Source organism: Orbicella faveolata, unplaced genomic scaffold, assembly GCF_042242905.1.
Source record: "Orbicella faveolata isolate gen_17 unplaced genomic scaffold, um_ofav_v1 contig_13, whole genome shotgun sequence".
In the NCBI taxonomy this organism is placed as follows: Eukaryota; Metazoa; Cnidaria; class Anthozoa; order Scleractinia; family Merulinidae; genus Orbicella; species Orbicella faveolata.
Genome location: NW_028301540.1, coordinates 31,190,001 through 31,203,278, shown reverse-complemented (window position 1 = coordinate 31,203,278; position 13,278 = coordinate 31,190,001). Strand labels below are relative to the sequence as shown.

At 39.3% G+C, this 13,278-nt stretch overlaps 2 protein-coding genes across 2 annotated transcripts in view; one reads left to right on the top strand and one right to left on the bottom strand.

Moving 5' to 3' along the window:
* Nucleotides 1-971: 971 nt before the first annotated feature.
* LOC110054397 (3-oxoacyl-[acyl-carrier-protein] synthase, mitochondrial-like) lies at nt 972-10,991 on the bottom strand. The gene is made up of 14 exons (XM_020760785.2): nt 10,744-10,991; nt 9,871-9,960; nt 9,363-9,389; nt 8,936-9,006; nt 8,367-8,474; nt 6,203-6,274; nt 5,990-6,076; nt 4,659-4,810; nt 3,934-4,048; nt 3,773-3,839; nt 3,169-3,306; nt 2,618-2,695; nt 2,217-2,287; nt 972-1,439 (listed from the first exon to the last, which is right to left on the bottom strand). Exons 1-14 carry the CDS (start codon nt 10,862-10,864, stop codon nt 1,257-1,259), a joined length of 1,380 nt encoding a protein of 459 aa, XP_020616444.1. The 5' UTR covers nt 10,865-10,991; the 3' UTR covers nt 972-1,256.
* An 898-nt stretch (nt 10,992-11,889) lies between these two features.
* The window catches only part of LOC110054391 (retina and anterior neural fold homeobox protein 2-like), a 3,801-nt gene continuing 2,412 nt past the window's right edge, over nt 11,890-13,278 (top strand). The window contains exon 1 of the mRNA XM_020760779.1: nt 11,890-12,013. Coding sequence (XP_020616438.1) covers nt 11,890-12,013 — 124 coding nt within the window. The remainder of the gene's footprint in view (nt 12,014-13,278) is intronic.

The following is a 13,278-nucleotide window of genomic DNA, read 5'->3' as shown; positions in this document are numbered from 1 at the left end:
TTATACAGTGCCATTTGCGGTTGAAACCTGCTTATAAACACGTATCTCTCTACAAATATAATCATCCCGCCACAGAATACCCTCTTCAAAAAGAATACACGCCAGTCGTTTCGGGAATCTGAGGGAACCAATGCTAAGCAACTTTCCCACGTTTCAATTAAACGAAACAAATTCATCTCAGTAAATATTTTTCTTCTGGACAAACACCGCATAACGCAATAACTAGCCAACGAAAATATTAATAAAATAGTCGAGAACAGCGCTATAGAGTTTTTAAATTTACCAAAAAGGATCTGGGAATTATTTCTTTCCTAACGTCTTGATAAAACCGCTACTCTTTTCAACAACTTGCTCCGCAAACATTTTGAGTAAGCTAATGTCATTTCTTATAAACCTGCATGGCAATATTCACCAGTTTTAATATCGCATTTAGCCTTTCAGTGGATTAGTGTGACATATTGGTCATGTAAACATTTGACATTTCTTATAAAGCACAACTTTGGAGTGAAATTAGAGATCAGGTTTGCCAATCCGGCGATTGTAAGTGAAAGATTGATTAAGAAGAGAAGGAAAACAAACCACACGCGAAGAGAGGAAAACTGCGAAAAATTATATTATAAATATAGTGCAGTCGGTATTTCCGACTTCCCCTAAATACGAAAACGTAATCAAGAAATAGCAACCATAATTAACGGTGATAGGTAATTATCGCCTGGCGAAAAGCTTTGCACTTTTTATTTGCTGCAGGACTCCAATCAATTTGCAATTACACAATGAATGAAAGGAATAAATGGTGCCCCGCTGGACTGGCGCGAAGAAATCAATAATTTCATCAGATTCATTGGAAAATTGAATAGTTAACGACAGCAAACAAGCAAAGTAAACAGACTGAAAAGAAATGGACTTCAGAAGACAATCGAGCACGACAGGCAACGACACTTATTAAAAAAGAAATTTGCAAGACACTTGCATAGGATTAGTTTGATGTTTATTTCCATTGTAACTCCTAAAATAAGGGCACTTAAACCATTTCTTTCACATCCGATTGTCCATTTTACAGACGGTCTAATAAAGATTACAAGATTACAGTCCATAGAGGAACACATCCAGCACAATCGTTGTAATCCTTCTCTTTTCTTTCTCTTTTTTTTTTTCTTGGAGAGACTCCACCTGATTCATTTTACTGACCTCGAGGAACAGTTTTTTCAAGTATTTGTGATTGGGTAATACCATCATTGGAAGCTCTCCGGAGATTTTCACGAAGGCACGAACTGTCTGAAACACAGTGAAGCGTTTGTGCCACCGAAGCCGAACGAGTTCGTCAGTGCTGTTCTCGGCTCAGGAGAGTGAAATTGCTGGGACGTGAGAGGAACGTAGTTCATGTTAAACTCCTCTTCTGAGTCCACGTTGTGAAGGTTTAATGTAGGAGATGCCACGCCCTTTGAGAAAACGGAACATTTCCTTTCTATTCTGCGTTCACTACACAACCGAACACACTCAAAGGTTATGGGGCATGGGCGCGTTGGTTAGCCATGCACCAAGATATGTTCTAACTGATACACTAAGGTTACAGAAAGTGGATAAAAGATACATCAAATTACATCCTACATGCGTCAAAGCCTGACACATAAACCCCGAAAACCTCTAATTAGAAAAAATAGGGACAGAGTACCCCAGTGTACCCTCGACCATGTATACAAACAACAGAATTCATGAAAGATAAACACAAGATAACACTGTTTATACCACACTATGATAAAAACTAAACCTTATCCAAAGTTGCGAGTGGCAAGGCTGACCGTAAAATGTCACAAGTTTCTCAGCCGTATCTTTTCACAAACGTACTAACCACGACTCTTCGCGTACTACGTTCGTACCCAGTTCTCTGTTCCGTGTAAGCAAAATATTAACTTACAGTGGAATCCCGATTTTTCGAACCTCCAAGGTAAACGAAAATTGGTTCAAAAAATCAGATAGTTCGAGAAATCGGGGATAAAACTACAGTGTTCGACTGAGACAGAGGAGAGGGACACGACTTTTGGTTCGAGTTATTGGGATTCCACTGTATGTCCATATCGATTAGCACAAATTACATATCAAGGGCGCCGATGCACTAGGGAATATTTCTCGAAACTTGTCCCGAAATTTTGCTGAGACCCAAGGTTGCACGAAATATTGTCCAGTGTAGCATCTCTTTCATTACGACAAAAACTCACCTTGTAGACACTAAGCACCGTAAAAATAGCTTCAACAGCGCCCGCCGCTCCTAAAAGATGACCAGTAGCTCCTAAGGAAGAATAATTTAACACGGCTTATGAGCGAAAGTTGTCCGATCTACAATGGCCGGCCCATTTCACTCAGTTTTGAAAATAACACTGGTTTGAAGAGATGACCGCCAATAAAGAAATGTCGAACGTGTTTCGTCATTGCTCAAAGCCCGATGTTTGTTAATTTGCTGCCCGGCAGAGCTGCGAAGTTCGAACCAATAACCCCAAAAAGTCAGTTAATTTATGGCACCTACACTAATGTACGGTTGTAAAATCAATAGTAATAAGTCAAGAGGAAAATGCGCGAAATATTACAGTTGTTTACTTCTAAAACGACTAACGCATCTCACCTTTTGTGGAGGAAACTTGAACATTTTTGGAGTGACTTTCAAGTAATGTTTTGATGGCATTGTTCTCGCCAGCATCTCCTAGAAACGAAATTAGGTTTTCTATCAATAATATCTTTCAAACCCCTCATCTTTTACAGAATTACCACTATAGATTTCCAGAGAAAGTATTGAAAGAAAGAGTAAAGAAAAACTGAAAAATTGAAAAGCGTTATAGTAGTGCCCAAACTTTCGCATGGCGGTTGATTCCTTTCGAAACCTTCAAAGAGGAAATTAAATTCATTAAATTCACAGAGAAGTTGGGATCAGAAAAGATACTTTCTGCGAAGAATATACGAAGTAACCAACGATCTTCGCAAGAGTACATCAAGAGTTTTCTATTTTTTCAATACATATAGTCTAAAACACGAGCTCTCCGAAAGCTATGACGTCAGCTTTGACGTCATCTGAACGCGACAAGTAATTAAGCAACACCACTGACGAAGATTGCGGGCTCAGGAAATGCTATTAGTCGCGCAACCTCCGCGCAACCGAGAAATGAAAGTTTTTCTTACCCAGTGGAGTAGATGTCGCATGTGCGTTGATGTAATGGATATCCTTTGGTTTAAGCCCTGCATCTCGGAGAGCATTCTTCATCGCTAAATATGCTCCGTACCCTCCCTCTGATGGGGCTGTTATGTGATAAGCATCTCCTAAAAATAATAAGTCGAGCAAAACAATTAATCGCTTTTGACAATTGTTAAGAATAAAAAAGCGAGCACTCGCAATTATTTCTTCTCATTCATAAACGTGCACGTGGTGTTGTGAGAATCTTCCTGCTTTTCATTCAAACGACGTAGGAAATGGCGGGAAATCAAGCGACTGATGCCAAGCGCGGGAAAACATGCAAGCGGTGAAAAGCGCGGGAAAACGAAAACGGCGCCAAGGGGGGAATACAAAGCGCGGGAAACGCGAGTGAGTGAAGCCGTGATTCGTTTGGTTTTTGTTGCCTGATTGGTTAAAAAATAAGTGATTGCTTTGGTCAGAGGATGTCACACGAGTTTTGTTACCAGTTTCTAGAGATGAGCAAACTAAGTATACAAATGTAATTGAAAGTCAATTAAAGTGCGGTTGTTGTGAAAAACCACCGCTGAAAAAGAGTGCATCTACATGTAATACCTGACAGGCCGTAACCGAGAAGTTCGGCGTAAATCCTAGCATCACGACTGGCTGCGTGTTCATATTCCTGAAAACAATTTGAAAATATTGTGGCAGTAGTTCTTCTCTATATCCAAAGTGGAAACGGAAAGGAATTCTACCTCTAACATTGCGACATGTACCTCTAAAATCATGATTCCTGCTCCTTCGCCCATTACAAACCCAGATCTCCGACGGTCAAACGGCCGCGATGCCTCCTGCGGAAGGTCATTGAACTTGGTGGTGAGCGCGCGCATTCTGAAAAGCAGACGAAAATTTGCCCAGTGACCTGCCTGCAGAGAGCGCGGTCTTGCAAGGTTCATAGTAGAACATATAGCAAAGCACTACGTAACTAACGCTTCTTAATCCTCATTTGAACAGCTAGTTATGTTAACTCTCCTACATGTTCTCTCCGGGAGTTACTCCCAGAAAAGTTGGGTGGGGGTGTGCGGCCCACTTCCCAAAATCTGTGATTTTTGCTACCCTATTTATGACCTGGCCAAAAACTCGATACCCTAAAAAATGAAAGAGAAAAATGTTAAGGCTTTTTTTAATTGCCTCTTGCGAAGATACCTATCAGTAGCGACTACCTATTAGTTAAGATATTGAAGATACAATGCCAGGAAACTGCTAAACCTAGACTTTCTCAAAGTCCTTTACTCGCGCGCGGTTGTGAGTAGTCCTGGTGCGAAGGACTTGGAAAAATGTAAGTTTGCGCTCCTCATACTCGCGCTTTTCGCGCTCGGCTTTTGAGCGCCGCCGACGTTCTTATCGCATCGAGCTCGGCTTTCGTAGCGCGACTCGTGAGCAAGTCTGTGTTAACCTCAAAAGGACCAAAGAGGCCTGGTTGAAGTTTTACGACCCTTACTTGCAGAAGCCTGCCATGGACAGTGGCATGATGCAGGATTCCACTCCACCTGCAACCATCACATCAGCGTCTCCATAACGGATCATTCTAAAAGCATCGCCAATAGCATGGGCACTGGCCGCACAAGCAGTGGATACAGCGTGGTTTGGACCCTGAGGGGAAAAGACACGGATTCGTGTAACTAAAATTCTTCTAGTACTTCTCCATATATCAAAGGGAGGGATGCATAAACAACCTGAATTACTACTTATGTCCGGGATTGCATTGAAAACAGCCATTGTTGAATGACAACTTCGTATTTGACTAGGCAACGTTGCATTTGATATTTTTAACAAGTATATTCCATGTTGCCGTGTCTATTCAGTAACAGATCACAGATGACGTCAAATGTGGTAAGAACAAAAAAGTGGCACACGAGGCAATAGCCGAGTGTGTCACTGATGTTCTTAACACATTTTGACGTCTTTTGTGATCTATTTCTGAACAGATGCACAGCATCATGGAATCTACCTGTTTTCTATAAATAAAGAAACAAAAAGTATTGCTAATGACATCATTTTTGTGTCTGTCCTCCAAAAGATCATAAGGAAGAACAAATCAAATTGGGAGAATAATTCGACTTAGTACCACCCAACTAGTGGACTAATGCAAATCCTGCATTTTAATTGACTACACTACTAGAAGACTATCAGTAATAGTCCTCAAGTAGCAAAATTAGACCCTTTGCCTTCAAGGGCCACGGGTCAATAGCCCGTTTGGCTTCACCTCATGGGCTATTGACCCGTAGCCCTTGCAAGCTACAGGTCTAATTGTTAAATATAATATAATACTTCATATTTGATAGAATTATGTGTGTTGTGGTGAACTTTTACCAATAAGGACACTTTGTAATGCATTATATAAAGACAGTGCAATTCTTCAGCAGACAATGCTGGAGATATATAAAGAAATCTGGTTGCTTGCATGCCAGACGTGGGGTACTCAAAAAAGAGAAATTGTCAAGTGAACTTGTGACTCCCCACACTTTTCCAGACCAAAGAAATTACCCCACACTGCACCAGTCATCATACACAAGTCAGCCAAACATTACCAAATTTTGGAAAATAGGGATACAAGGTCAGTTGCTGGAGGAAATTGAAATACTCTGACTCTCAATTTGCTCAGAGGATTACAGTAATACACAGTTTCTTAGAAAACTCTTCATTAAAATTTCTTGTTCACAGACTTATTACTTGTGTACTTTGAATCTGATGATTTTGCTGGGAATGAAAAAAATACTATAAGGTGAACGTGACAGTGTTAGCACATGTAGCATGCTAGAACATACTAACTTGAAGGCCAAAGGCCATGCTGACAACTCCTGCCGGCAAATTCAGGAGAACTCTCGGCACATAAAATGGACTCACTTTGCGATATCCCTGAAAACATTGAGAAAGGTGTTGTAAAAAAGGTGTGGTAAATAATAATTACAAGTCACAAAGTAATAGTATGTCTATAAAAAATAATTGTAATATGTCAAAAGGTAAGATATGCCCTAAACTGACCTGTTTGTAAAGTGCCTCTCCAGATTCCAGCGTGTCCATTAAGCCAGTCATTCCAATTCCAACAGACACACCCTAATACACAAGGATAGCAAATTTTGTACAGTGCCATGGGGAGGCACAAAGCCAAACAAAAGCTTTTCCCATTTTCACAGAGCTACCAGCTGAACTGTATTGAAAGCTCTTTTAAGGACCCCCCAGCCTCCTTCCCCTCACTTGACAAGCTCAAAAACACATTCTTACATGTAAAGCTCCCATGGTCTAACAAAACCCAACTGCTACCTGCCTTATCAAATCCTTGAAATCTGTTTCATCAGAAATTAATCACTTACAGGAACCTTTCTTAAAACTATCCCAATATGAATAAAAGGGGGGTAACTTCCAGACCTTTTTCTTATTTTTCACAAGAAATTTATTATTTTTATTATTATTTACAGATGGGTGTGTTGCTTGTAGGCAATCAAAACATATTTGTAAAACCATTATAAATAATAAATCTAAGTAAGTGTACTTACTGACCTTCTGTTCTTGGGCAACACTAAGAAATTTATTAGCCATTTTCCATGACAGAAGTTAACTGCCTTTCCTTAGCTTTGTACAGTAGATGCCAATATCGAGTAAATAGGTCAGTTATTGCAGTTGAGTCTGCAGTCAATTCTTTTGCTTAAAGTGCCTATGAAGTAAAAAATAATTGCTGCTTATTTGAAAAGCTTTTCAACGTAAAGAAGAATGGCGTTTCCCTTTTTGGAATATCTGTTTTCGTTCGAGAGATATTTACGTTTTTGTATTATGCAAATGAGGAAAGTGATGACATCATAGGTGGTTCCACTTGAACAGTAAAACACTGAATCAAGAATATCTCTAGAAATATTGGAGCAGCGTTCTTCAAACTTGGCACCACAAATGTGCATCACAAAAGAAACAGAATGACACCTTCTGTGACGTTGCTATGGCAACACTTTCGGCTCCAGTCTCTTTCGGTGAAAAACCAAATATGCCAATTTGCAACCCTTCAAAAAGAGACAGAGGGTCTTGCTCGGAACACACATGATTTCCATATTGTCTAAACTCTCCCCATTAGATTGTTGGGAGTGGATGATCCTTGTTTAAGATAAAATCTGGTATTGTTAGTTTTAATTAAAACAGGACCAGTGGCATAACTGTTGTCATGGGGACGGCACGACGGGTGTCATTTTTTTTCTTTTGTGATGTACATTTCTGGTGCCAAGTTTAAAGAACACTGCTTTAATATTTCTAGAGATATTCTTGATTGAGTGTTGAACTGTTTTAGTTGAACCACCTATGACGTCATCACTTATAATACAAAAACGTGAATATCTCTAAAACGAAAAAAGATATTCCAAAAAGTAAAACGCCATTCTTCTTTACTTTGAAAAGCCTTTCAAATCAGCAGCAATTATTTTTTACTTCATAGGCACTTTAAAAAGGCATACCGTAAATCCTTGAATTAGGGTTTGGGTCGCTTATTTCAAATCTAGGAGAAGACAGGGGGTGCTTGTTCGAGGGAGGCACTTAATCGAGGTGGGATGCTCATTCAATTTTTCCCAAATCATGGTAAGATATGAATGTTTTTTTGTTTTTTTTTGGAATATATGTATGTGTCAGTCCCTCAGAAGTCTCAGAAGGATTCTAGCTCTCTTGAACTACACAATATAACCCCTTTCGCCAGTCTAGGCCTGCTGCACAAGATTGGTTGGGCTTTACGTAATGAATCAGCAGATCTTCACTACCACATACTGTGAAAGTCAATCTACAGTGCTTGAATGAGTCAATAATCACTTGCTTGTGATTGAACACGACCAAAACTGTATTAGTACATACTTTGTTCTCTCAGCAATCTTCAATAAAGCAGAGGGAAGGGAGGGGGCGCTTGTTCAGGGGAGGCACTTCTTTTAAATTTTGGCCAATAGAAGGGGCCTTTATACTAAGAGGTGGCTTATTTGAGGGGAGGGGCTAATTCAAGGATTTACAGTACAAACAACAACAAAGGGTCAACCCAAAGCAGAGTTATCCCTTAATGTCAAACTGCTGATAACTGCAATGACAGCTTTTGGATTTCTTGGCCCTGTATGCACTTATTTTCTCAGAGAGACCAACACCTAGCCAGATCTTACAATTCAAGTTGAGTGCAACACATTTTACATACAGTTCTTTCTTTCTGTTGCTGCGTAGTTGGTCTCCAATTACAATCTTCAAAAGCCTCATGTGCAGCTACAATGGAAAACAGGCCTTCTGTTGTGGTGCTCCGTCTATCCTACCCAAAAGAAAATATCAATCAATCGACAGAGCTTTATTCTTGCGCTGCAAGCACATGGAAAACTAAGGGAAGAAAGCAGGTGGTGCATTTGTGAAAATAGTTGGTGTATGTTGAAGATGAGACCTAGATGTAGATCTAGAGGTTGACGGCATTTAAGTCCTACCATTATCGCCCCCTTATTCTATCCTACAGGGAAAGAAATTAAATGTTCCTCCCATGTATAATGGATATCAGCATTTTTCTGGGTATCCTGTTTGATACAGGGCAGGGTGTGAAATCTGCAAATGGTATAGCACGCTACCCATCATGTTAGATGATGCAAGTGACAGCAAGTAAGCTCCTATACTTGTCCTGGAAGAGAGTAGAGGTAAGGAAGGGCTTGATGTGCCAACAAACTCTCAGAACCAAAAAAGGTTACCATATCTTTAGACAGGAGCACAGCTAACTATATTTCTTACCACTTTAAGTTCCTTTTCCCAGTGTTTCTCATTGAATTCTCCTGGATTTGTACCTCTTGGCACAAATGCAGCTGAATTAATAAACAGAAAGCATTAAAATTAAATTATCTGCAGAATTTGCACCAAGAAAACTAGGTTGCTTTGCCAACCTCTAAGAACACCTTGTCATATTACTACCTCTACCAATTCAACTGGAAAATAAAAATCATCCCACATTCTCTCAAAGTTGGGGAGAATGACCATGAATCTACAGAGATCATTACGTGTTTTCAACCTGTCCAAGATATTTCCTTGCTTCTAGCATTCAGTCTGGAGACATCCCACTTTACCAAAGAACACTTACGTAGTAGATTGATACCAGAAGTGCCATGAAGACAGGTAACATTTACTATTTCATTTTACTGCATGATTTGTTCAAAGCCCCTACCTATTTGTGCAGGAATCCCTTTAAAATCTAGTAATGTAAAATATACATATGATATGTATGAGAAATTAACCAACATCAGAAATTAACAGATAGAGAGAAATTCATTATAAGAATGAAATTCGTTGATGCTATTTGCCTCAGCCTGCAGGAAAGATGAATTGAATTCTACAATCTGATTGGTTAAAGAGGTGGTTCAGATACAACATAAATTTGCATCTGTGAAGCTTTTTCTATGAAAGAAATTAATGAAACTTTATCAATCAAGCTTGTTCGATCAAGATGTAGAAATATTAACGAACTTCATTTTTCTGGTCTGTTGTAATTTGTCTCGGCCTGTGTGATGGAATGAAAAATATTTTGGCCAGCATTTTTACATCTGGGCCTCGCATTTGGTGACAATTACATCGTATACCTAACCACAAACATAACTCCAGGGTGATGCCAATCCAGCCCTTGCACTCTAGATTCTTACAAAACCTTAGGTTATTAACCACAAAAAGAAAGTTACCTTCCCTGTGTATTTTTGTTATTCCGCATTTTCCTTGCACTAAATTTTCCCAAACTCTATCTGTACCAATTCCAAGAGGAGTAATCAGACCTGTTGAAAGCCCAACAATCAGTTACTTTTGCTTATATCATTATACTTACTGAAATGGTATCTTTGCATTTTTGTTTGGAGCTAGTTGGCCAAAAAATCTATTTGCAGTAATAGACTACTAGGCACTAGACAGGATGGATTGTTTTCCTTTTCACAAAGGAATGGTAGGGGAGGGGGTTGCGTTGATATAGCATGTAAATTACAGTTCACGAGGATTTAAATAGCAGTGCATCTGTCAGATATCACAGTGTCCATCAAGTTAGAGTCATTCAATTGCATGAACATTGCCTCACTACAGGTATTATAGTAAATATGTGAGTTAAACGACGTCTTAAGTTTTGGTCAAATTAGGGATCAACACCCTGCCCAAGCTACCATGTCCTGATTTAATACCCTTCACTTCTGGGGTGGGGGGCAAAACATTACCCAAATAAGCTGAAAACGTAGGTACAGTATAAAAACCGCCGCGGAACTAGCGAACCATCGATCGATTTCCTCTAAACTAAGTCGGGCCGTTTCATTTTTACAATCGCGAATTCTTCAATTATACCCACTCCGCTCTTGGGTGGGGTGGGGGCCGGACGTTGCCCATGCAAATTTGTCGTGATCAGCTGAAAACACGTCGAACAGTAGGTAACCGCCGCAGAAGGGAACCAGCGATAAATTTCCTCTTAAATACATCGGACCGTCTCGTTTAATCAGGAATTTAGTGTGAGGTTCGTTTCATACCTTAACACCCAGTAGATAAGATTAGTTATTCAACACAGAGAAATCCAAGCTCACCCAGACCAGTGACAACAACACGACGATGGATTCCGCGAATTCGCCACCCACACTGTCTTCGAAAAACACGTCCGCAATGCCATAACCTAGTCAACACACGAACTGAGGGTTGCGCGCTCATGATAACACCATACCGTGGTACAAGTGCATTCAAGACTCTCGTTTATTATCAAGCGGCATCTTTTTCCAATTTTCCGCCATTTTTTCTTTTGTAACCACGCCTTTACCACAGCAACAGACAAGGCTGGGAACTAGGGTCTGTGAGTATTGTGTGGTATACAGGTCAGCTAGGAAAATAACGCATTTTTAAAACTGATAACAGAGATTTGAGACGAATTGAAATGGTCTGAGATTTAATTGATAGGAGAGAAATATAAATTCCACTCGGTAAAAGCAACGATGAACTGAATATTGACCAATTCAAGTATGCGGTTACACCATGGCATAGAAAATACAGCCAATCAGCATACAGGAAAGCTTTTGTACACTCGACGGTAGTACATGTACAGTACACCTAACCTTCCCATCGTGCACTACGCGTATGTCGTCTTGATTGTATTGGCCACTGTAATTCCTATGGCATGGTATGGAGCGGTTTTCAATTGAGTGTCGAAAGTAATTAGACAATTACTTTGGTTTTGGTTTTGGGTTTACTACGGTTTGAGATTGGCCGAGTAGTCTACTTGGTAAGTAATTGGTTTGGTTTTGGTTTTACGACACTCAATTGAAAACCGCTCTAAATCGTTAAAAGACTTGTGTGTATACCGATAAATTACAGGTGACAAGAGGGATATTCCACGGCATACCATTCGAAAACGTTTCATAACTGGTGTCTCAACATCTAATGATCTTTTTCTAATTGTTTGTAAAAGCTTCCTAATTATTTTGTGGACGGCAAAGAAAAGGGGATTGCTAATGGTCTGCCATAAAAGGCAGTATGACGTGAAAGAAAAAATGCAGCCTTGTGACGCACGATAAGGTAAATCAAAAAAACAAGCGCTTGCCTCTAACCTCGGAGCAGGACGTCAATTGGATGTTTCCTTCAAACGATTGAATTGTTGCTTCAGAGTGTTAGCGGCTCAGTAGTTTACATTTGATTTGTTTTTAGCTCGTTTCATTTTACAGCCTCTCTGCCATCCAAGAGTAATGGCACAAAGTTCCGACCTTGATTTAAATTCAATTCAAGTCGTTGAAATCCCAGTTCAGATTAAAGAGGAAAAACTGTTCCTGGATGGTCATCGCATTGAGCCGGAGGTCCACAAAGACCCAGGTAAGTTCAGTGATCTATGTTGTACCTTTCGCTTTCGTTCAATTATAATTTCATTTGTTTTGAAAAGAAAAGAACAAAAAAATGACTAACAGTAAAGGAAAGATAAGTCGCCCGAAATTGTTCTCTTTTAAGCCGTAAGTTTTGACGATATTAAGCTAGCGAAAAACGGTCAATTCATCGAAGGAACCACAAGTAATGTCAAATGAACAGAACATCGAAAATGTCAATTACAGAAAATTCTGTACTGTTCTTGACCGTTTTTATTTTCTCAGTTGGTAAAAGGAGACTGCTCAAGTTACATGAACTAAACATGGCGATGGTATTACGTAATTATCTGTTGATTTTAAACGAGTGGTTTACTTTTCAAAACGCTGCCAAAGTAAAATGTCCTTCTCTCTTTTATGTTGGAAGGAAGAAATGGCTAAAAAGATACTCCATTAGGAACTAAAGACTATCTGAAAAGTCTGCTTTTTAATCGACAGCCGTCTTTATTTTAATTGTGATCTTTTATTTTGCTAAGCCTCCGAAAAGTTGTCTTCCAAACGCAAGCTAGAAAAATAATCTGTTTTGAACAAACGGTTTCAGGAACGAACCAGCAGCTTTTCTCATTCTAGAAGCCTGTTCGAATTCCAGCCCTCGATAATTTGACTTAATGAGCTGAATTTTGATTGCCGCTAAAGAATAACAGAATAAATGGAGATATCTCTTTGTTAAAACATAATTAATTTTTCATTATCTAAAATCCTCTCCGTTTTGATCCTATGTTCCTGTAAGCTTAAGTTTTAAAACTGCCCAATTAATAAGTAAAGGTTATTAACGTTTCCCAATTGAGTCGATGTTGTTTTTAGCGGTCTCAGCTCGGATCACAGAGCCGTTTACCAGATAATGAAACACCCACTACATGGTTCGCATAAATATGGCAAAAGAGTTTAAATAACGGGTGTGTTCAAGTGTCTTAAAATCTCATTTTCATTTTAAAATACTTGTGTAACAAACGTTTGTTTCAAGACACAGTTTACCTAAGAGAGGGAACATCGTATTATTTAGTGCGTAATCATTACAGTCGAATGGTTAACTTAAAGTTTTTCGCCTTTTTACGCATAACGAATTTTTTTTAGTACATCTTTTAATTTAAACTGCCGTAGAGCCATTGAAGTGTTAAAAGCTAGAGCTATTTTGTTGTCAGCGATACTCAGTCGCAAACTAGCACAGTAGTTAAAAAGAACGAAGTAATTGATCGATAGCTTAAATGTTGGTCAGATCAT